This window comes from Pogonomyrmex barbatus, unplaced genomic scaffold, assembly GCF_055798465.1.
Source record: "Pogonomyrmex barbatus isolate J1 unplaced genomic scaffold, ASM5579846v1 scaffold19, whole genome shotgun sequence".
In the NCBI taxonomy this organism is placed as follows: domain Eukaryota; kingdom Metazoa; phylum Arthropoda; class Insecta; order Hymenoptera; family Formicidae; genus Pogonomyrmex; species Pogonomyrmex barbatus.
The window spans coordinates 2,589,772-2,615,973 of NW_028297115.1; the positions used below are offsets into that span (position 1 = coordinate 2,589,772).

General features: G+C 30.7%; 1 protein-coding gene and 1 long non-coding RNA gene across 3 annotated transcripts in view; one reads left to right on the forward strand and one right to left on the reverse strand.

The window, feature by feature from the left end:
* LOC105429607 (uncharacterized) overlaps positions 1–25,586 on the reverse strand; it is a 35,755-nt gene extending 10,169 nt beyond the window's left edge. Inside the window, exons 1-3 of one of the 2 annotated variants that reach the window (XM_089075345.1) lie at positions 25,319–25,586; positions 1,096–1,186; positions 198–297 (exon numbers count right to left, since the gene is read on the reverse strand). In XM_089075345.1, the coding sequence (XP_088931471.1) occupies positions 198–297; positions 1,096–1,175 (180 nt within the window). In that variant the 5' untranslated portion in view covers positions 1,176–1,186; positions 25,319–25,586. Of the gene's footprint in view, positions 1–197; positions 298–1,095; positions 1,187–25,229 lie in introns of both variants that reach the window. The other variant, XM_011642702.3, reaches the window with a different exon arrangement.
* Positions 7,461–11,348, forward strand: LOC148936897 (uncharacterized). The gene is made up of 2 exons (XR_016138884.1): positions 7,461–9,655; positions 11,070–11,348. It is a non-coding gene; the product is annotated as an uncharacterized LOC148936897 (long non-coding RNA).
* Positions 25,587–26,202: the final 616 nt, after the last annotated feature.

Below are 26,202 nucleotides of genomic sequence, written 5' to 3' on the forward strand. Positions count from 1 at the left end.
AATCATAATATATTATAAAATTTTAAAGTTCCTAGATATAAATTAAATCTATGAATTTATTAATCTCATGTCAAGATAAATTAAAAATATGTCATAACAGTAAAAATTTTTTCTAAAAATAAGAAATTTGCTTGCAAAAAAATAAATCTTTAAAATGATAAAATTTAAATATAATTTATATTTTTAAAATACATTACTTTTTCTTCCCGCGGTGCCCAAAGCCAGGAAAGCCTCTGTCTCCATTCCTCGCAAACGCTCCAGACATTTCTGGTGCCAAATTGCCATCCAATGCAATATCTATGGGATTGACGCAAATGTAGAAACTAAGCATTAATTATGTCTATGCCATGAGTCACGAGATAATATGGATCTATTCGAGATTATAACTTGAAAGTTTCAAATATAGTATTAGAAGAAATGATAAAATAAAATAGTTTAAACTGTCAAAAAAGCTAATGAATTTAATTCATCATTTGGTTCGATTGTAAGATTTTAAATAGCTATTGTCGTGCTTTAAGTGAAATTATTGAAACAATTTGTCTTATATTGTTCTTCAAAATAAACGAGCATATTTATCATAATATTTAACATTATTTAAACTTACAGCCTTTATTTCATTGTACATAATAGCAAATCCTGAGCAAAACATATAGATTTGATTTATTATTATAAGGAAAAATAAATCAAGCTTATGCGTGAACAGTATAGCAATAATAGTAAATAAATACAATGGTTATTGGTAACACTTATTGATAACACTTTCACCTGTTGCATACACGCATTACATTTATTATTTTCTCTAAAGATATTGTCTCCCCATCACAATTATGAAAAAAAAAAAATTATTTGAGAAAATTGAAAATTAAAAGCTATATTTATAGTTGCTCCTTATAAATAAATATTTATTAATTATATATTTAATGTACTATAAATATATATAAAGAATATTTGCTATATATGTATGGATTTAAATTTTAAACAAAAATTTTTATTTCAATCTTTCAATTTTTGTTGTTTCAAAAATTTTTATTTTACGTTAAATTGCTGTATCATATTATCGAATTTATTTCATTTTATTTAAATGGTTATTGTTACCTTCTGCAAAGGACAAGTGTGGCACCAGCAGCGATAGCGATGACTAAAGCCACTCCAAGTCCAGTAAGAGCCCAACCCATTGTTTTGAATACTAAACATAAAAAATCTTGTGACATTATATCCGAGGCACATGTAATGAATTTAAAGTCTAAAAATATATAATAAAGTCTAGAATATATTTTTAATTTAGCGAGAGATTGTTTTTTGTATATATCAAAAATATAAAAAATTAATAACAATAATGATAATTACAGCCGATATATGTTTCAAACAAATAGACAATAGATGGCTTAGCCATCTATTGCCTGTAATTATCATTATTGTTATTCTTCATGCGGCACTTGGCGTTCTTTCAAAATTATTTATTCGGTTATTACGATAAATATTAAACCATATGCCTCAGTAGTCGAATGGATAAGATACTCGCGCATTAAACGAGCGATCCAGGTTCGATTCTTGGATGGGGTAATATTTTTCGTAATAAAATAATTTTCAATTTTCATAATCGGGGATTAATCGATTTCGATAAATTTGATTATCGATTTAATAGGGAAGGGGTGAATTTAGATTTAGTTTTAAATAGGCTACGTTGCAAGATCGTTGAATTAACGACATGTAGTGTCGCGATAAGCATTGTCTTGAAATTCAGAAAAGTAAAAATTATTCGACACGAAGACTCAGTCTGTCGATGGAAGCCATTTATTATCTATTTATATAAAAAATTAATTTAAAATTTATATTAAACGTTATATTAATTCTTATAAATATTATGTATTATTAAATTATACATAAAAATGTTATCGTTATTGTTTTGATTTACAGTACAAAAATATGTACGCTCGTAAAAATAAAGATTCGGCAATGATTCAAAAAAGTGCCAGTCAAGATCTGAATTACTACTAGTTATTTGTGTCACTGTGTCAAGGTAACCGAACTTGTTGAAATCTCTTGAGTTTGGTATTGTGCTGCAAATACTTAGTCAATTCATATACACAAAATTCTTATTTTAATATTATTATTTTTATAAATACGTTATATATATTAGACATGGAGTATAAATAAAAGATAAAAAAATCAAAATTATACCTGAATAATAATAAATAATTCAGATTGTCTAAATAAATATTTCCAATTCAATATATTGATTAAGAGTCATTTAAAATCATTTTACCAAGATTTCCTATAGAGTACATTGTATACACCAGTTCGCTTATTATTATCCAACAGTTCACGAAGTTACAGAATCAAACTTAGCAAGTTATATATGAATAATTTATATCTATAAATCAATATAAATTTGTTACGAGTTTTTTGTCTTGAAAGTTTTTATGATGCATATTAACTGGATTAATGATCTTTGTAATTTATTAATTTTTATTGTACGTTAAATGTTTTGTCATCAATTATTAAGTAATCACATAAATACATTTTTAATTAATTATTTTGCACAGAATAATAAATCCTATACAATAAACTAAAACAACGAATTGATTAATGTTTCATAAAATCTAATTCTAATGTAAGCCATTGTAATGTACAGCCATTAATACCAGTACTATATTTTAACGTTTGCTTTTAAGTAAAATCCGATAGCTTTGAACTTTCTGTTGTCTATTAGTCTCTATATTTATGAGGTATTGTGAATATAGTCATACACAGTACTGCAAAGCACAATGTGCTATATACTCAACTTTTAATTTATATCTATTCAAGAAATTTATAATGTATGTGACGATACTTGTGTAATTTTCGAAGCAATTGCGCGATGAGAGATCTAATGTGAGATTTATATTTATCTATATATAGAAATCTGTACGTTTCTAATGTTAACATCAAAATCTATAGTATTGTATGGAATTTCTAGAAAATCTAGATTTATCTGGAATATTTAATCAATTAGATTAAAAGTTAAATACACACTTCTTAAACTATTTTCTTATTTTATTATGCAATATTTTTTATTTCTGACATATTGTAAATAATTTTATTTGATTAGCAACCAAAGCTGATCTAAATTTTCTATAACGTCAAGAAATGATGTATTGAAAGGGAAAAAGACAGAGGAAAAGAAGCAATGAAAGTAAAATATCTCTATCATGAAGTACCTCCGCTTGCGTAGTATACATCAGGAAGTGCCTGAGGAAACTAGGGATATACATAGATTAAATATTTGCCGAGTATTTTACTAGTATGCTCACTTCTCAAATAAAACATCCTACTTTATAATGATTTTTTTTATCAATTCTATCGGAATTGAATTATTGCCTTTTAATTCTGTCTGTATGAGAAGACTTTGAGAGAAATTATTACTAGCATTACTGTGTCTCTTATTTTAATGGAGAAATTATTCATTATTAACATAATTACTAATTTCATTTCCAAGAGTTATCATTTCATATTTTCGAGAAATATTGTTTCAAGCGTTTTCAAAAATCATAAATTATTATATAAATTATTACATTTCTTCTCATCTTAATTTTAATATCGGATTCTCTGATGAACTTGATGTGAAATCTTGTTTCAAAAATCTCGATAAATCAATAGTTCCGCAGTTATAAGCGATTGAAGATGAAGCATTTTCAGCGAATTTCAACGAAGTCTCAAGCAGCAAGCAGATAGCACACAAAATCATATTCTTTAGTTAATTTTGAAGAAAATTTTATTTTAAAATTAAATTCCCTTAAGAGAATTTTAATTTAAAGTTTAGTTGCAAGATATAAAAATTGAAGATTGAGAAAATTGGAGTAAATAATGATCTTTTTCTTGACATTTTCATTAAAAGAAGGTTGATTTTAAGTTTGAAAATTTACGTTAGAAAATTTGTAAAAAAAAATTAAGATCGCAAATTATGGAAAAGCTTGCATAATTATTTATATTAACGTATTTTTTTAATACTTTATTTTGTAAATAATTAAATCGATATGTATATAATATTTATCTTAGAATAACCTTAACCTTAAAAATTCTAAATATTGTAAACGTTATCTTGTCTTGTTATCAATTTTAAATATTTTTGATTACATTCGATGACAGTTGCCTATTAATTATTCTTCAAAATGCAAATTATTTCAAAGAAAGTTCTAACAAGGTATGATCTTGCGGGTTACTAGGTCAACCGTTAGGCAAGTTTAATATGCTTTAGGATCGCACAGAATTTCAAGATCGTCGTATTCTCGACCTATCTCCCCCCCCCCCTCGCAAGAGTTTTCCTCCTTCCGCCATTATCCGAGGATAAGAATCACCTCAAAGTAGGAAGGAAATTGTTCGAGAGAAGGAGGATAGCTGCCAGAATACAAGAAAGAAGAAGAAAGCTTATGAGAAAGAAGGAATATACAATGGGACGCGTCAAGAGTTTTTTTTTCATATTGCTTGGGATCCGCCTTTTATACGCAAACTATAGGCGAATGTCGGAGAAGCGTGAAGTCTCTGAAGAGCTTTTCTCCCCCCAATAATTTCCGAGGCTAACCTCGGAAAAGAATTTCCTTGATGTCCCTGGAGAAAGAAACTGACATTTCGATATATTACTACCATATGGTTTCCATTAAATATTTAATAAAGAAAAAGATATCACGCAATATAGATTTTACGTGTATTTTATACATTATAAAATTATTAATTAAATCAAGTGATTTATCATTAATTTAAAAAAAAAATAAAATATTTTGCAATTGACATTCAGATGTAGAATCAATTACATTCTCTTGATAATATATATAATTTCAATAAAATAGGATTATCATCGTGCGATTGTAATATCGTATATCTTGTCAAAACTCATCATAAAATAATTCTTTCATTGAATTTTACATTAACGTCAAATGAATCAGAGTGATGCACTTTTGTTGAGAACGTATATAAAGTACATTCATATATTGTTATATGCCATGACATTAACAGTAAAAATGTTAATACAAATTGAAATAAGTGATTGCTATAAGTCAGTCGTTACAGAACAAAATGTAAAACAACCTCTTTGAATGTGAATCAAAAGAAAATATCTAATTAGTCGGGACAAACATTACAGACATCAAAGACATTTATATTTGATTTGCGTAATATTTTCTGAATAAAACAGAAATAATTAAAATTATAAATTGTGTTGTAAGGATCTTATTTTCATTTTTATAGAGTTTACTCTTTTACGTGACACATGCGCGTCAATGCACGCCGCAACGATCGAGTCAATTAATTTCTGTGTTTCGCCATTTCCTCATTCCCGTGCTTCCGGTGATGGACCGGAACAATTCATAAATATTCACGATTCCCTCTTTCTATGCGTTTTCTCTGATTACCTCGAATCTAGACGTCAAACGAAGCGGAAATCAATGGCTGAGACAAACCCCTATTCGATTTTCGAGATGGTCGCGATTCATCGAAGTCTGATAAACTGTGCGACATCCACGCGCACGTGCAAGGCTATCTATATGTCTCTTCAAAGAGTAGTGGTGAATGAATATGGTCGCAGCTAGCGAGACAACGTAATCAGATTTACGAGAGAGCGATGGGTTCCATCAGCGCTTACAGCATCTCCATCTTCGTCTCTCGCGTTCTCTGTACGTCTGAATTTCTATTTCGTTTTGGACACTATCCATTTTTCAATTTATTTTCATGACAAAGTAACCGTACGGTGAAGAGCTACATTAAAAGACTGATGTATGCGCACGCATACGTGAAATTTTTCAAAATGACAATTTTCACGTGTACGAGCGACAACAAGTAACAGTAAATAATATGTTCTAATTATGAACTTCGAATAGAATAATACTTATCTTAATAAGAAAACTGAGAATTCTTGCATCAGACAAATTATGTAATTGTTATGGTCACGATTTTAATAGAAATTAATTCGCGATTTTCTCATTATTCACATTACATAATATAGAGCGAAGAAAAGTATTGTCATTTTCAATTTCTTCGAGATAAATCTTACTGTTCTCTCCATAAATTTTATATAAATATTATTATATTAAATTTTATTCGTTTGTGACATACAATTTCTCGCGGTTCTTGCGCCCTAAATCCATCATCGGTAACACGCAACGTGGAAATATATAAGTGTAACATGGCCTCCTTTGCGCCGAGTTAAAGTTTTTCATTGCCAGTTCGTCGGTCTCGACTGTCCATTTAATTACCTTAAAAGCAGGGTGGAGACTGGAAGGAAGTTGGCCATCTTCCGACATGTTAATAATGCACTCAGAATCATCGCTCGCAGCAAGTACATTAAGAGATCTTCGCGGTTCGATGCTCTTTGAGAGATGTTAATTTTATTCGGATTTTAAATTAATTGGCAATGTGATATATTCGTTAACATCTTTAAAATATCGAGTGGAATTCCGAAAACGACATACCTCCGATTTCGATGAAACTTTGTAGAAACTTTCCTTTTGGATCAAAATAAAAGTCCCTAAAGGGATGTTTGGTGACTAGCACGGGAAATTTTTTTTTGGTGAAATGATAAAAATGTTAAATAAAAGTTTATAATAATGAAGACAAGTGCTATCTTAATCTTGACATATATTATCAAGATCATGATCCTGAATAATCCTTAAGAGATTTTAGTCATCGCTCATTATTTATTACAAAGTTATTAACAAAAAACTTTGAAACGTATAACAGTTTATATTACTATTAACAAACCAGTATTAATTTGTTAATGCATGTGTAGATAGTAGACATGTGGGCGAAGGAGGGTTTAAATAATACTCATAGACCTCTAATAAATGTAATATAATATTTATTTAATTAATTGTTGAACTTACTTAGTAATATTTTGTTTATTTCGAACTTAATATTAATTAATCGCTTGGATAAAATATATACAATATTTCTGATTTGAAAAAAAAATTACAATTATGATTAGGACAGGTTTTAACGAGGTGGAAATGCAGAGAGAGAGGCGGAGCCCCTTCCCCGCCCATATGTCTACTATCTACACGTATATTAACAAATTACAATTTTTCATAATGATATTTAATTATCACTGTGATAAGGGTTGAGTTAGGTTAGATCTTTTGGTAATAGAACCCCCCCGTAGGGGGGAGGGGCGGAACATACTAATTCCATGTATATACTTTTCAACGCAAAGCGAAGTTTTACGAGGGTAGTCTGAAAAGTTTTGAGCCTAACATAGAAACAAGTATTTTTTCAGTCAAATATAGTTTTATTTTTCAACATAATCTCCTTTTAAGTCGATACACTTTGCCCATTGATACTCTAACCTCTTTAACCCTTCCAAATAGTAGTTGGCGTCTTGTTCCGCAAAATAGGCGTTTACGTATGCGATGACCTCCTCGTTCGATGAAAATCTCTGTCCTCCAAGCGAAACTTTAAGCTTAGAAAACAGGAAAAAGTCGCTGGGGGCCAGATCTGGTGAATACGGTGGGTGGTCAACCAATTCGAAGTGCAGTTCGTGAATTTTGGCCATGGCGACCGCCAAAGTGTGAGCAGGTGCGTTGTCTTGATGGAACAGCATTTTCTTCTTCTTCAAATGCAACAATTTCTGCCTTCAACTTATCAAGTAATGATGCGTAATATGCTCCCGTTATTGTTTTACCTTTTTTAAGATAATAGATACACACAATTCCGTGACTATCCCAAAAAACAGTCACCATTACCTTCCCAGCTGATGGAACCGTCTTCACCTTTTTCGGAGCAGGTTCACCCTTTGCAGTCCACTGTTTTGACTGTTCTTTTGTCTCTGGAGTGTAGTGGTGAATCCAAGTTTCATCTACAGTTATGAAGCAACGCAAAAAATCTGACTCGTTTCGCTCCAACAGGGCCTTGGAAACGTTTATTCAAATTCGTTTTTGATCCAAAAGTGAGCAAGCGCGGCACCACGCGGCAACGCGCGGATAGCTTGCGCATATTCAATTCTTCAGTCAATATATGACAAACGCGTTCTTTCGATATGCCCATAGCATCTGCTATCTCTCTAACCTTGATTCGACGGTCGTTCAGTACTATTTGGTGAACATTTTCGATGTTATCAGCGGTGGTCGCAGTTTTTGGCCGTCCCGAACGCTCATCATCAGCCAAGCTGGTACGACCACGTTTAAATTCAGCTGCCCATCTTTTTATGGTGGCAAATGACGGGGCAGAGTCTCCGTAAACAGCGTCCAACTCGATTTTAATTTGCGCAGGCGTATTGCCTTTCAAATGTAAGAATTTAATCACGGCACGATATTCAATTTTTTCCATTTTTACAAAAACACTGACATCGACTGTCAAACAACAATTGAGCGTCCAAAATGGCTGAAATTTTCACAAAAGTCTTTCAAAGCATATACTATTGTAGTACTAGAATGGTTTTGAGTAACGTCATCTTCATATTAAGGCTCAAAACTTTTCAGACTACCCTCGTACATGGGTGTACGCAATATTTTATGCAAAGTTCAACTCAAATTTATATGTTTAATACAAGTTAAAATAAACTGGTTGGATTTTTTGGGATAAGGGCATATAACGACGGGCGAAACTTCCGTTTCTCCGTTCACATATTTACCATATCTACCATATCTCTATGATCACATGCATTAACATATAATACACATGCATTAACAAATTAATACTGATTAATATTAGTCGTTAATATTAATATAAACCATTATATTAATATGTTTAAAAATTTTTTGTTAATAATTTTTAAATAAATAATGAGGGATGATTAAAATCTTTTAGGATTAGTCAGGATCTTGATAACATATGTTAAAATCAAGATCATAGTACTTGTTTTCATTATTGTAAAGTTTTATTTAATATTTTTATCATCGTAAAAAATGGTCTTCCCGTGCTAGTCGCCAAAAATCCTTTTAGAGACTTTCATTTTGATCCAAAAGGAAAGTTTTTACAAAGTTTCATTGTTTGAAATCGGAGGTATGTCGTTTTCGGAACTTTATCCAAAATATCTATCTGCTCTTATTGCTAGTACATATCACAGAATATAATGAATATTTTTGGTCTAATAAAATTGGTGCGTTTAATAAGATTTGAAGCTATCGCTATGAAAATTTAATGTTACTTTGCTTAAGCAATCAAATTCGCTTGCGGCAACAATGATTTCAAAGGGCCTTTGAAAGTCAAGCTTCTGTTGTTAAGAAGTGCTTCTCAATTTACCACAGTTCGTTGCAATTACAACCTTGATCGCGTATAACTTAAACGGATGATATTGTAAAGCCAATTGTTATGTTTTATTATAACGGAAGAATAGTAAGAAGTGACTTAATATCATTGTAATATATGAAATGTTAATCGCCAATATTTTAATAAATTATGAAATCCTGTTTGATTAGATTTACAATTTTATAAAAATTGAAACAAGGGAAATAATAAATTCACAATATAAGATAAAGATAAAATATAAAGAAATTAATTAATTAAATTATCTTGTTTTTAAACAATATTTAATTTTATATTAATATGTTATAGCTAACGAATGCGATGCAAGTTTTTCTTTCTGGCTATGTAATACTACTATGATGTGAAAAAAAATGCTTACATAATGTGAGAAACAGCAAAATATCATTCCGTGAAATTGTATTCATCTGCTGCAGCAAGTAACGAGGTATTTTACACATGACGTAGTATTATTTTCTGATAGTGAAACAAACCAGATCTCGAAAAAATCGGATTTTATTCAAAAAATAAAATAATCATTACTTTTATCATTGTGCTCTTTGGTGTACATTGTTGATAAATGTTTATTAATATTTTGATATTTATTATAGATGAAATTTTAGTATTATTATTAAAATTTAAAAAATAATACTTTGTTATTTAATTTTAGTATTGTTATTAAAATTTAAAAATAAAAAACATTGTTGTTTAATTATTAAAATTCATATTTTAGAATTTAAGTGACTGACGGATTAAAAAAAAATAAAATACATTTATATTTTAAAAATATATTAAATAAGCAATACATAGAGATATTTTGTGAAATGGCTTCATTCTGAAAAAAAAAGACGCGAAAATATATGCGATGAAGAAACAAGATTTATTCCTAACGCATAAATAATGATGATGATATGCAATAATAATGATCATATTCATACATACGCGTTTATAACACTTATCGATTTCGTCATACGACACTTCGTTGTACTGTATCACCACTCGTGAGAACGAAAACCATGTTACAAGGCCAAAGAGAAAAATCCATATTCCCGACGAATTACGCCTTATTCGTTTACACTGTTCAGGCTCCGCAAATCGATAATTAAAGAAATTCACTGATAAATATTCGCGTTCAGCTTCGCATTGATCAGTCTGCAAAAATAACGATACGATAAACTACTTATATAGTCGCGCGAAACTACGACTTTTCGATTGGTCGTGGCACAGTTCTATTTTCGGATTCGCCGCATCGTCATCCGTCACATTATCCGATCGATGAACTTAATTATGATATTTTATTCAATTAGATTATGTTCAAATATCTGGTACAATTATACTGAACATAATTTAATAAATCTCAAGATTTATGCAATAATAATCGAGTAAATTATGTTATTAGAGACAAAAAGGAAAATAATAAATAAATTCTTGCTTAGCTAACAAATGTTGTTAATTTATAAAACAAAGTATATTTTGTGAATTTTAACTTGAAGAAAATGTTTGAGAATCCCTGATGTAATTAGCTACGAACAACGACTTGTAGTATGAACCTCGCATAACAACGAAGGTTCGTGACAGCATGCAGAAATGAAAAGGCTCTGTAAAAGGCAGAAATAAAAATTCTCAGGCAATAATTTTCTCTTTGGCAAATTGCAGTCACCTCGCCAGTCACCTTACCAGTGTAATCATAGACACTATGTAGCATTTACAGTGTTCGATAATTTTCGATAATTTTGCAATAATATGCTATATATAAAGATGATACAAGATGATGTATTATTATTGCATATGTATATACCTCTCTTTTTTCTAAAACAAGGATAAATTTCACTCAAGATTTAATTACATGTATCTTCTTCCAGAGATTTCTGCAAGTTATTCATACCTGGATTATATTGAAACAATGGAGCGTTAAACCAAGATTATTTCCACATATAACGCGCGCAGGATAAGACTCATTTGCGCACTATAATTTGTGCCACGATGCAAACCTTCTCGTGCGTATGAATTAAAAGCGGATTTAGATAACGATGGTCAATGCATTATACCATATGCTATACAAATATAGTATAACATATACAATTTGTATTATACAATTAATATATTGAAAATTAAATGGATGTGCTTTGAATTGTTGAAAACTACAAAGTTATTATTGAGAGCTGAGAGTACGCTTTATTGCCACTCGCATTTATTTTGCAAATTCCGTCTGGTTATGGTGGTTTCAGATGACGTATCGATGTATGTAGACGTTAGTAATGTACTAGTACGCTAGTACTAGTGCGACCTATCATGGTACGCAGGAACATAGCCCGAGGCACGCCAGGTATCGGCATCCCGGCATCCGGGAGAGAGACAAAGAGCTTTAGCTCTAGCCGGGGGTATTGGACTATTGGATTCTTCTCTCCTTTCCTCCTCTCTCTTCTCTGTCGACACGCTGTCTTTCTTAGTTCGCCACCCTCTCACATCGTCACCCCCCTCTTATTTTCCTGCGCTGAATGAACGGCGAAACTTATTAAACCACGCCCGTTAGCTGTCTATCTCTTTCTAACGCATTTTCCAAAGTCGAATAGGCAGCTGACTCGTAGAACAATGAACATAATAGTTGCCTCGCAAAACGAGACGCAAACGGAAAAATGCATGGAGGCTTTCGAGAATACAAAAAATATAATAAATAAAATGTTTACATAATTCTTCATACATAAATCTTATGGCTATTAATGTAATAATATTAACAATTAAGTTTACTTATATAAAATGTTTATATTTTTTATCATTACTTGTAACTTTAATTTTCCCTAATTATACTTACAATCGCAATTTTATTATAATTATTCATGGAAAGATTTGGATTGTAATATTAAAAACAAAATTAAGTTATAAAATTATATCATTGACATCAAGGTTCAAGATTTTATTTATTGAGCATGGGATCAAAAACTGAAGCAGTGTCGGATTTTTTGAATAATGAAAAAATATATATGTCATTTTCCTAAAGACAATACAATATTTCAAAAGGAAAAGCGCGATACGCGTTATCGAGAAAGCGGTCAGTTTCTAAACCAAGTTATACTAGATGTTAATATATGAACACTGTCGGTGTAATATCCGATCATCCCCACATCGATTGGCTTTTTGTATCCTACTTTTTTTCCGGTATCTCTCATACGTAGTTGAAACGGAAGCAGTAAATAACACGAATCAATGAGAGACGGAAATAATAGGCAGAAAGCTCTGATAATCCACGACTTTGTTCGTTTTTACTAAAATTTCTCTGTTTGAGTTTTTATATTCCTCTCATATTTTTTCATAAGTCTTTTCACGTTTTTTTTTCCTTTTCTCCATTCGTTTCTCGCATTGTTTATGTTTTATTTAAGACACTTGTCAAAAAGAATAAATAACAAGTAAAGATATGAACATTTATGCAATTACATATTTCTATTTCTTAATGAACTAAAATCAAGATAAAAATAAAAGCGGAACTAAAATTAATTTTCAAAGTATATCGAACTCGATATACTTATATAATATATAATATACATATTTGATTATTTATATTAAGAATAACTGCGCAACAATTGCTTGTCCAACTCTTTAAAGATTAATTAATATTAATTTTTACATAAAGGCTAATGTTAAAAGCATTTGTACTTTTTTATATCAACTAGTTGACGATTTATAAATGATGTTATTAAAACTCGTTGACTCAAATAATTAATGAAAACGTACAGTTTGAATAAATGCTAGAGATTATTAGCTTGGTTAGTTTGGTAGCTAAGTGGTCTACTGATCGCTTAGCTTCATTACTTGTTGGACGTGAGCTATTGTATAGCGCCGTTTATTCTACCTAAATGGATTTCGAAGCGAATCAATAAGACAATAAGCTCGCACAAAGATGACTACTAAACCTCGATTATATTCGCTGCGTATTACCCGCGTATGATTTGTAGAGAATTTGTGTATGTCTGTATGTGAGGCAGGATAGTTGAATATTATTATAACTCGCTGTTATTTCCAAAATAAGCAACGAATAAACCCAAATGTATGTAATAAGTATCGAGTAGTATAATAATAATAATAAACAAATTTGTGCATATGAGCATTTAAAAAAAATTATTTTAATTAATTCATCGAATTTTACTAATTTTGTTGTTAATAACTCTTGAAAATATTATTCATAAATATTATTCATAAATAATTTTATATATATATATATATATATCATATAATTTATGAATTTATGAATTTATGAATCATATATATCTTTGTTTTATTATTACAAAAATTTTTTAATGACAGTTAATATTAAAAGTTATTAAATGATAATATAATCTTGGGATAAATATTTTTAAAAACAAAAGAATACACTTTTTCTAAACGTATAACCTGCGATAGTTTCAAATTTCATAAAAAAATAATAATCTTTTATAGATTTGCATTTTTTAAATATTTTATGTACACTTTTCTGTACAATGTTTTATGTTACCTTTCTCTTCTTATTAATTCGTATTAATTATATCATTTCTTCATAAATGTTTTTATATTACCAATGATGACCAACTTGATAGATATCTTATTATTATTCAACTGTTTCAGTTTTGAAAAACATGATAATATTACTTATATCGTACTGCGTGAATCGATATTGACAAGGTTTTATTCAATCGTTTGATAATTGTCATTAGATGCGCAGCACATCTTATTGTCTAAAGTTAACTTCCATCTCGAACAATAGTGATTGCAGATGTAAAGATAATGCTATAAAAGCCCATTGCATGCTCTTGCGAGATAAGTTACTTGTCCTGCAACGGATTCAATTTCAAGTTTCCTGCCAGAGACAAAAGGAAGCTCAAATCAAAAGGACTGTTGGCAAACTAATAGAGCTTCTTTATAATACTATGTATTGTATAGTGCAAGAAAAAATATCTTCAGATTTCATATAGTATATATGACAATATTGACAACATTCGTCATTTTTAGTATCCATCATATCATATCGAAAAGCGAGGTTCATGATATAACGATCACATTACATAATTCAAATGGCTGAATTATTTAATAATCCATTCTCTTATTTTATCTTGTTGACTTTTATTCTAAAAAGCTTTAGCGAAAAAAATATGAAAATTATAGAAGAAAATGTATATAATAACGCAAAATAATATAATATGTACAAATTACGAATAATTCCTCAAACATTGCACATATTTTTATATTAATTAAATCAAATATATAATCAATTTTGGACTTTTAATATATTTATATTCACTTTTTGATATATAAATGTAAATATGAAAAGAAAAAGATAGCATATTCTTTGACACTCTAAATTTAATTTTAGTTTTATTTATTTGATTCCTCTTGCAGCCATGCATATTACCGCGAGTTACTTTGGTGGCAAAATTAAATAATCCACGGGTGAGTGCATTTTAATGTATATTGTATCATGCTAAAGTGCATTCCTGTTAAAATTATAGATCATCTAGCGAACAATATGGTCAATTAGTAGCTGGGATTAAAATTTCGATTAGTTTAAATTTCGATGTCGTAAAAGAGTAAAAAGCTATTAGTATTATTAGCTAATCATATTTTTGAACACTGTCAAAGCTTCTAATTTAACCTTAAAAATTATTAAATAGTCATATCTTTTTTTGTTTCTTACACTTTTTGAAATAAATATTTCTTTGAGCATATTTTTAATCTTGAATTTTTTCCAGTTTTTGTTTTTTTTTTTCTTTTTGCTTCCTGTTACTTAAAATATTAAAATCAATTCTCTTCGCCGATTCGCATCGTAGAAGTAGATTAATAATTGGCGTGCAAACATAAAGAATATTCAGAGACATATTCCAAGTTTGCCTTTATTACGAAGGAAAACAATAGGAAAGCTGACGTTCAGGAGACATGATGGAAATACCTGCTTCGCGTCAGAAAACGACTTACCGAAAATCGAAGACGAGGGTAAAGGAGCTTTTCGCGAACGTGACGGTTGAACGTATCGGAAAACTTTTCGGTAGTGCGGCACAAACGCAATTTGCCTGTAATTTTATGACGTTACGTGCGGGAGATACGCTGAAAGCTGTAACGCAGAAGCGTCTATCTACCTACAAGGTTACGTCGCATTGCGTCGCATCAATGCGTTTCATTGCGAAAAACTATGCGCTAAACGTGATGCCCGTGTTACAAAGTAATACGAGCAAACGGTGAAGATCTATTACAGATATCAGAGAGGATCAAGTCGACAGTCTCATTAAAGTTACCGCGAAACATGCCTTATAAACACCTTGAAAAATGGCGGAAATCTTGAAATATGCCACGATGAAATAAGACACTATAGCTATAAACTATAAAGAAATGTTAACTGTATTTTAAAAGTTGGGAATATAAAATATCTTTAAATTTAAATGGATATAATAAAAAATGGATAAAAATGGATAAAAAGGAACAGAAGCGTTAAAGATATGTAATGAAAATGTAAATTTTTCATATTAATAAATGTTAATCTTCGTAAATGTTAATCTTCCTTGATATTGATTTGAAAATGATTTAAAAAGACCAACTCTAAATTAAAAGTTAAAGTTTTTGTTAAAGTTAATCTTAATTATCAAGTCTCAAGTCTACATCGAATATTACATGTGTTATATTTACTTTCGTTAATATTTTACTGTTTTAATCTTTTTTATCTAGAAATAATTTTAAATTATGCAGAAATATTGATGCTGTGAATAACGCATGTTTATTGTATATCCACTTTGTCACCATTTTATTTGTTCAAGAAAGTGTAAATGTAAATATAATACAAAATTATGAATCGATATTGTTATGTAAGCCATTTGTCGTGCGACAAAACCCCATTCGCTGCAAAGCCGCGCAAAGACGTTCAAAATACATCAAAGTATCCTCTTTTGTGTCTTCGAGGACGAAGTCCTCTGTACTTGCCTAGCGCGCAGTTGTAAGACCAGCTTGTACGATGTGATCGGAGAACTTTAGTTTCTCTTTTAGGTGTCTTCAGAGAGACAAGGTTTCTCATGGAAAATGCTCAACAACTAAGTATGCATAACGAGACACATTTTCCATCAAACAAGCGCATACGCCACATTTACACGGTAAACCTTGAAAGGTTCAATTATGATCTTACGACATTCTGCGATGTAAAAGGAACATAATCCGTTCAAATAGATTTAACTTTTAGAGGTATAAAAGTTAATTAAGTTACATATACAAGAGAGATACGTAAACAAATTATTTCAAGTAATCAATCAAAGATCTTTCTTTTATCTGTTTTATTTTTGTAATTCTTTCAGATTTTTTATTGTTTTTCCATAGCTTTTTATCCTCTTCTTGTATTATCATTTTGTTTGTTGTAAAACGTATTAGCATTTTATTTTTATGTTATATTAAAATTCTATCCAGCAACACAAAATCTAAAATCGAGATTTTAAGATATTTCCAAGAAAAAATTCAAAAATATTTAAAAAACATTTTATATCCCGATTTTTGTCTTATTATCTAAACTACTTTTTTTTTACTAATGATAGTATAATTGATAGTGTTTTATATATATATATATATATATATAATAGTAAATGTGCTAGAATTGACAGAGATATGTAGTTTGCGCGTATACGTCAAATGTCAGACGAGATTTGGACGATGCTCAATGATAATTACGAGGTACTAGATTTGTCGTAGCATGGTGAGATATCTTGGAAATTAGCTATATCTATAGTTATAATCAATCGCAATGCGACCTGCTGATAATGCATCCGATCGAAGCTATTCATGTCGCAGATGGAGCTTTGGCTTAAAGATATTGACAATACTAAGGAAATGATTATTAATTAGTATATGATATAATACTTAACTTTTGATAATTTTTTAAAGGAAACAAACAGATATTAGACTCTCGTAAATTTGCATTCTAGGCAACAGACCCTGAATGCTTTTACGATCCTGAAATGCTCCAGACGATAAAATGTTCCAGCCGATGGTTCATTATCGATTTTGTCGTATCGTAATATGTGGGAAACCTCAATTTGTTATTTATATACGTCCGTCGTATATAACTAACGAATAAAATTTCAGCATTCGGTGATGGGAAAGTTGCGCTACCGCGAGGCATTTTTCTATTCGATGCCCACGTGTGCCCATACACGTGTCACATTCGGTCAATCCTACCATTATTTACTCGGCAAGCTGTCGATCGCACGCCGGCTACCTATTTGCCTCTTTGTCGGTGTGCTGCAACATTTCATTTCGCCGAGGTATCGGCATGCGTCCCATCGGTCCTCATCGGTCGGAGGAAATACCGCCATTGTTCATGCTATTGCAGATCTAGGAACGGCATAATAACGTTATCTCTATACCGCACCCAATCTCGGGCGTAGGTTTCGCGACGCGGCTTCGGCCCGAGTGCATTGTTCGCAGGTAGTTTTGCATGATGGACCCCAAAAGCGAATGCAAGAATTCAGTGTGCCATACATCGAGCCATTCGGCCGTTCACTTTGTGTTCTTGTGTAACTTCACAAAGGACTTCCATTCGCGGTTGACTCTTGAATCTGGAAGAGCTTTCTTGTCGCGCTGCTGGCGGGAAATGGAAATTTATAGCTTTTTTTATTCGACAAAAAAAATAGTCTTTTGCTTACTAGACCGTATACTAGAAAATCCGATATAACGCGGGGAAGAAATTTAGGGCATCAAAATGTAATTCTGCCTCATATTTCTAGTTTCTTTCTTCTTCTTTTTCAGATTAAAACTCTTATAATTTTTATATATTTCACACGCACACGCCCCCCCCCCCCCCCCACACACACACACTGTTGGAAAAAATGTGTTGAATTTAACATAAATCACATGTCCAAACGATCCACTCAAAATTTTGTGTTAATTTAACATAATATGGATGTGTTAAATAGTAACACTGACATTAATGTTAATATTTTAAAAAAAGAAATGTACTCTTGATCTTAATTTGAAGTTAATTGTGATGAAGTTAATGTGTTACAATTACCATAATTTTTATGATAAATAACATGTCGAGACGCGTCAAGATTCAAGATTGTATCGAAACACAAAGGATAATAACAAGTCATCCCTACCCCTATTATAGAATAAAACCAACATTTCTTTGTGTAAATTTTAACATATTGAATAAATACGTACGAATTGTGTTATTTTAACACATTTCTTAAATCATTTTAACAATTTTACATTTTATATTTGTTAAGGTCAGTTAACATAGTAGGCATGTGTTAAATTTACATGTAAATATGTAAAGATTTAACAAAAATTTTAACAAGGACCGATTTTAATACAAATACAAAATGTTTCTTACTGTGTATGTATGTGTATATATATACATACATCATACATACATACATACATACATACATACATACATACATACATACATACATACATACATACATACATACATACATACATACATACATACATACATACATACGTGTATGTCAATTTGTGTGTACATGTATATATACATAATGTAATAAAATTTATGAATCTTATGCTCAGCTTGGAAAAAAGTCAAAGTATATTTTGAGTAGTTTCCCTGTGCAAAGCCAATAAACAGACTTGTGCGGCAGAATGCAATAAACGATAACAACTGAATGACAACTGCAAACCGCACATAATTTACAGGTGAAACCACATGCGTTAAGTGAGTTCACATAGAGGCGAGCGTACTGTCGAGAGGATTTCAGGATTGGCTGCAGCAGCGAGATAATGTCGTAGTCATTCTTGCTGCTGCAATCACTGTGACTGCACAGCGTGTCTCTATATGTATAATACGACACCTATCAATTTGCATGGTCGGAAACTAACATAAGCAAAATCCAGAAATTTCAAGTCTTTTACTAAATAGACGTGGTTTATCGATTGAAAAACGTAAGGATTTTTTTCTATCTATCAATCTAGATGTCGGATTAGCTATCTAGATTGATAGATAGAGAAAAGAAAATTTTCTTTCGTGAAACACTGAAATTTATTACTGGAATTTATTAATACAAATTAATTTATAACAATAGGTAGAATATAATCTCGAGATATTAAAAAAAGAAATGCACGTGAAAAAAAATATATACATGTATAATGTGGAATTTTAGTGGAAAAGTTATTTCCATTGCAGGCAAGAATGATTACGCGTCGGGAGCAGCATGTGCATCTGTGTCGCGTGTGAACATCTGCTCTTCCTGAGGAGCACTTCTGTGTCTTCTGTAATTTCCTTTTTATCGCGTGAAACAATATTTTGCCGCGTAATTTCGTTGCTGATACATATGATCAAGTTAAATGGAAAATCAATCGGTTCGATATAGTTTACGGACAGCACAGGTTTAATTCGCGTCTGTCACGCGTGTTGCAGATCTGCAGATGCGGATTTCGACGGACTGCATCCGGTTTTGAAGCATCGTCGTTCCCGATACTCGATTTTGCGTCGTATCAACAAGGATGAAATGTCGTATCGCGCGAGCTTGATATCGCCGTACGATTTCCGATGACGCTACTTTCGAATCGATGGACGTGAACAAATGCAACCGTACAGATGGATTACGTATGCTGTTGGAGAGAACGAAGTTGATCGTTTATGTTTTGCACAGGCGTTTCGCCAAACGCGCGCACGTTCCACGTTGTTTTATTTATATTTGCATCCGGTATCAATCCTTGTTTTATGTTTCGCTTATCGTTGCGAACTCGGAAAGAGTTTTTTTTTTATATTTTGTTAGCTAAATATTATGTTTAGCTAAATATTAAACATTATATAATGATATAAATGCATGATATAATATTATATATAAAATATATATTATGTAAATAAATTGTATATATAATATGTCATATCGTATCATAGCGTATTTTTTCAGGCATTTATAGTTTCTTCATTGAAAAATAATGATTCTTATATTGATTAGATTCACATTCAATATCAGAATAGATCTTATTTTATTTAAGGGGAACAATATTTCAAAAGAAATGTCGTGTCTTTGTGAATTATTTTTCAGTCATATATATTTTGTTATTGATTAAAGCTTTAAATGTGTTTATTTATATATTTGGCAATATTTGAGAATTTTTTTATTATCAAATATATGTATATTATAGAGATCGCTGCAAACTGCTATACGTCGAGCAGGATTTCATGATTTCTCTCCTTGTTCATATTCAACTCATCTAAGAAAGATAATCTAAATATTTTTTTATATTAGTGTCGTTTCAGTTAAGTCTACGGAAATTAAATTATGATAATTTTTAGAAAAATGACAGACTTTGAAACAAAAAGTTTTGAAATTTCGATAAAACATATAGTACATTTTGCAGTGAGAAAAATAATAAATTATTTTTAAAAAATTTCCATAAATTTAAACTATACTAATATAGATTTTACATTTTATATTTTAATTATATTTCTTAAATAAGCGTGAATAAAGTGGAAAATCATGAAGCTCTATTCGATATGGATCATTCTACAGCGACGTCTATGATATAATTAAATATGTATATTTGATATTTAAACAATTCTCAAATATTATCTAACATATGCATACTTAAACTGTCAATCAATTTCATGTCAATGAAATATATATGTATCAAAATAATTCACAGAAACACACTTTTTTCGAACTTTAAAAGGTTATTCCCCCTTAACGGCACCAGCCAAGATTTTTTCTTTAAATGGGATTGTTCATATGAGAGAAGAAATGACTGTATTTTATTATATATTAATTATTATATTACTATTATTATTATATTACTAATTATTATATTACTTTATATCTGTAATCTGATAGAAATGGCGATGGACATTCTAATGTTTATATGTTTTAATTTTTACTGGCAGAAATGGTCTATTCTACTTGTTTATTTAACGATCTTTGAACTATAAATCTTTGATGTAGAATATATTAAAACATTTTATTTAAAGAAGTACTTATATTACAATGACTATAAACCTTAAAAATCTGATGATATAAACATATTTTCTATTAAATTATATAAAATTATATTTAATTAATGAAACTTTTATTTCAATTAATGTTTTTTATAAAAATATCTAAGAAGTATTATTAAACTAATTACATTAAAAAAAAATGTTTGTGTGTGTGTGTGTGTGTGTGTGTGTGTGTGTGTGTGTGTGTGTGTGTGTGTGTGTGTGTGTGTGTGTGTGTGTGTGTGTGTGTGTGCGCGCGCGCGCGCGCGCGCGTGTAAAACTTTAACGCCATACATTTTTTAGTATTTATATTTGTGAAAAACATTTCACAAATTATTTAATTAACAAATAAATTTAAAAATACATTCATTATTCATTAATTTACTAGATAAAAAATTAAGAGAATATTCTTTTAGAATCCAATTTTATGTATTGATAGTTTCCACAGTTTTATCCCTTTGTGCTGTACCTTAAACCTGGATATTACGCTATATTTTGTTTCCCCTTCTCGGGTAATGTCATTCTTGTCTTCCAATCCTCTCGTTTTCTGGTTGGCGCATTAAATGATTACATTCATTAATTAATAACGACATAAAAATGACGCGCAACGAGGCAACCGATATTAAAAGTGACGTCATTTTTATCAAGTTTAACACACGTCAATGTGTCAAAATGAAGCTCGTTATTCATTAAACTTTGTTAAACTGCGTTAGAAGATAATATATAAGCAATCAATTATAAATAAGATAAATAAATGATTCATCTTCTTCTAAAATGTTGCGCCTGCGATAGAATTTTTCATGGTAAAAGTAAATTGGCAGACCGATTGAAACTTGAATATTTATTAAACTAGAATCTTGGTCGCTTCATCACGTCATTATTATAAAGAAAGCTTGTGTAAAACGCTTACAAGAGAACATCTTGCTTAATGGGTAAACTTGGATTAAAGTGGAGTTGTCGGTCATTTAAGAGATTACTTTGAACATTTATTTTGAAATAATTGCTGTTATTAATATTTCATTACAAATAAGATATTGCTATGCCATTCTATTTCTTTTAGTCCTCAATTATATATGCAAATAGATTAAATACAAAGAAAGATTAATAAAATTTTTCATTTATAGTATATATTAATTGGGAGGATTATTATATTAGATAAACTATAACTTAAATATAATATTAATTTATAGAAGATTTTTAAATGATAAATTTATTAAAATAGAATAATAGAATAATTACTTTAGGGATAATATTTTTGGAGAGATCATATTAATAAAAATGTTTGCGACTTCGATGTTGAATTAAGATAAAAATTAAATGAGGAAGTTTAATATCTGAGTTTATTCGACTTTTAACAATTTTACACAAATGGTTTAAATTAATTTTTTTTATTGATTATAAATAAGTAAAATCATGAAACTATTTTTAATTTGCATATAAGAAAGAATTTTTAATAAATTTAATAAGTTTAAATCCGTTAAAAAGATCCGTTAAAGATCCTATAGAGATTAATTATAAGAAATTATAAGAAAATATGATAAGCATTAATTTTATAAAGTTAAAAGCTTTGGATCTTTTAAAAATAATTTGAGTTCTTAAAGTTTGTTAATATTTTTTTAAGCTTATTTTTTAATAAATTTTTTCAATAAATTTTATATTTTTAAGTAATTTTAAAATTATTATAAACGTTTTTCTAATATTCTTCTTGTAAAGATTAGAAATTTTGTTGTATAGATACTTGCCTTATTTTTTTCAAACTTAGCTTATATCACAAAATTCGATTATAAGTGATAGATATCGTATTGTATGCACATCCTATACAAGAGAATTTTATTCGTTGATTATATTTTTTTCTCTCACTTTTTTTAAAATCATTTAGGTCACGTCTCTCGAAAGCAAAGTTAAAGCACTCATGATGATGGGGTATAGATTGTAGAGTACAAACAACCCTCCAGTTCGAACATCCGTCGATTTGCTCGATACGCGTGTTCGAGGCAGACGTGTGAAATAAAAAAAAATCATGGTTTTGGAATACTAAAATCGGCTTTGCAATAAATTCGATGGCATTGAGAGCCAACAGATATATCGAAAATACGCTCTCACCATAATTGCTTTGCATTGAAATTGGATATCGCGACGAGACTTGACACTCCTATCTGAAAATTCATGCCCCTGTAACTCTTAAATCGATGACAAAATATTGTATTGTATTAATGAATATCCATTTCAAATACAGATTGAAAATTATGTGAGATTCTAAATTATTATTTTAATTTCTAGTAGCTGCTACTTTAATAACATTTATATCAATAAAGATTCATATAAAGATTTATATTTATAGTTACATTATATTAAAATGTTCATTCAATTATGTCGTACAATAATTTCAAATATATTTTCAGAATATTAATCTAATTAAAGCATAAATGTTTATTTTGCATTATTTCTCTTAAGACAAAACAGATCTTTTTTAGACAGCAAATTGATGAAAAAGTATTTAAATAAATAATTTATATTTTATTCATATTTTCCTTTGTTTTTATTTATAATCTTGAATAATTTTAAAACAATGCCCATTGTAGATCTATAAATATATATTGTTTATGAAATATCGTTATATACATATAATTAAAAATTAAAAATTAAAATAATGGAGATTAAAAATAATCTTGAGATTTAACAAGTTCTATTTAAAAGGGGATTGAATAGCTAAATCCTTAATTAATTTCATCTTTATAGGAATATTTATAGGAACAGATCATAAATGTAACTTATAGTTGATGAGAATTAATTCAGATGGCTTAGAGATCAATTTACATGTAAATGTAACACGTACTTAAAATTGCATGGTTCAAAGCTATATTATGTATTCAGCGGCTGAAATTTGAAATATGAGGGTGGCAGGAACATACGGGATCGCACGGTGGTCATTCATTGTGAAAAAGCGCGCGTATAATTAGCCGAAAATTATGAAGATGGCCTTACAAAGTAATTGAGAGAGCAAAAATCAAGAGAATTCTCACTCGTCAACAAGATTAGATGTAAAGTAAATCATTAAAACATCGGCATGCTAATTATCTTAAAAAAATATGCGGCGGTATATCGTAAAAGAGTGCGAAAGGTTACGTATCAAATTTAAAAAAAGAAAAATTGATTGCGGAGAAAGAAAAAAAGAAAAACTGATTGCGTCGTATGCATACGCTCTGGTTATCGCGAGAAGATTTTCATGCATGTTTTTTTTTCTATATAAATATCGATCCACATTGGGGACGAGCCGTAAACTCGACTATTCCGCGAGACGTGTGCTTATCTTTCGGCTCGGTTTCTAAGTTCATTGATCGTGGTCGAGGGGGATTTTGTACGGCATTGAAATGGAAATAAAACTATGTGCGAATAGTAAGAGAGAAAGAGAGAAAGAGAGAAGAGGGAGGGGAGAGAGAGACATGGGGGAGAGATAGAGACAGACTATTACAATATGATTTGATGATAGACGACAGCAAAAAGTGATGAGTTGCTTCGCGGCATATTTCTCATACACAAATTATATTTAAATCATACTTAAATATAGTCTATCAAATATTGTCTTTAAATTTATTACGAGTTCAAAGTAAATCAGGAATGTTAAAGTTTGCATCATGAGCTCCCAAGAGAACTCCATGAATAAATAAAGCAAGAACTGATTTTTGTCTTGCAGTCTTTCATATCAAGACCCTGCCGATTTACTTCTGGAACATCTATTTATAACTCCATTCTCGATAGCTCGATTGCTCCGGCAAGTGCCAAGCAAATGACACACAAGATGAACAATCAATCATATTCCCAAATTGATACCAAATGTGACAATAGAGACACGTCAAAGCCTATGTCTTCCATCGCTACGTGCCGGGCTTCCTAATTAACCGGCTTATTATTAATTAGCCGACACTGCGGCACAAGTATATATGCGGGCATGCAGCGAAATAACACAGGAGGATAGCAGAGAAAATAGAGAGGAGAAAGCAGCCTCGTTTGCGGGGGTGAGAAGTGGGTATTCGTGGGCGGACGCGCGTGGCGCAGTCAGCGAATCAGCAGGATATCGCACCTGATCAATTAATCGCTGCTAATCGCGCCGAAATCACTGGTCACTATCGCCACTATTATCCGTCGGATGTCCTCCACTATCTCGCGTACCGAGAATCCAACTGCGTGTCCTGCGTATCGTCTTCTGGCATCGTCGTCGCTCGCCGCTTCGTCCTCTTCAATTCGAATCACTATTCGCTTCAATTCAGTCGAACGGACAGTCGGATGGACGAGAGATAAATCTTCGTCTGATCTAATCGCACCTGCTCCTCGAGGCGGCGGCAATGAGCACGAATACAAGCGTGATGACAACGAGCTCGCGAGCACGCGCGACTCTCGCACCTCGCACGACTAACCGAGGCCTGGAATCGGGGCTTGCTTGCCACCCTTGCTTTTGCCATGAAGGTTGAAGAGCGGCGCCACGAGCGCCACCCACGGAGAAACTACCCCTTTCGGATTCGGATTCGTTTTGTGAGGGAGGATTGCGCCACGCCAGCGATGTGTCGGTCGACGCAGAATGAGAAAGCTCTCAAAAGCTCTTCTGTTCTTGATTTTACGATTTATACGCACGTATTCTTAATCCGAGAGATTTTTCGAACCTCGTGCATGTTCTAACAATAAAAATAATGCAAACTGTACTGATGATAACGATGCTTATGTTTGATATGTTTAACGCGTGGCATTTCTCTTTCATCTGACACGTTTGTTAATATTGTTTTCTTGTCTTCTCGATAGCATCTTTTATATATTTCCTAATGTTCGAGAGATATTCTTTCTAGCGTTTATATTACATTTATACAATTTATTATCAGAAACAAATATCATATGATAACTTACCATATGCAAACTTATCTTAAGAAGTAATTAATTAATGAAATACGTAGGAGTTACATAGGAGAAAAAAATAGTTTTCTTACAACAAGTAAATACAATATTAAAACATGAATGAGATTGAGATTTAAAATATCAAAATAAATTTCTATTAAATTTTTATT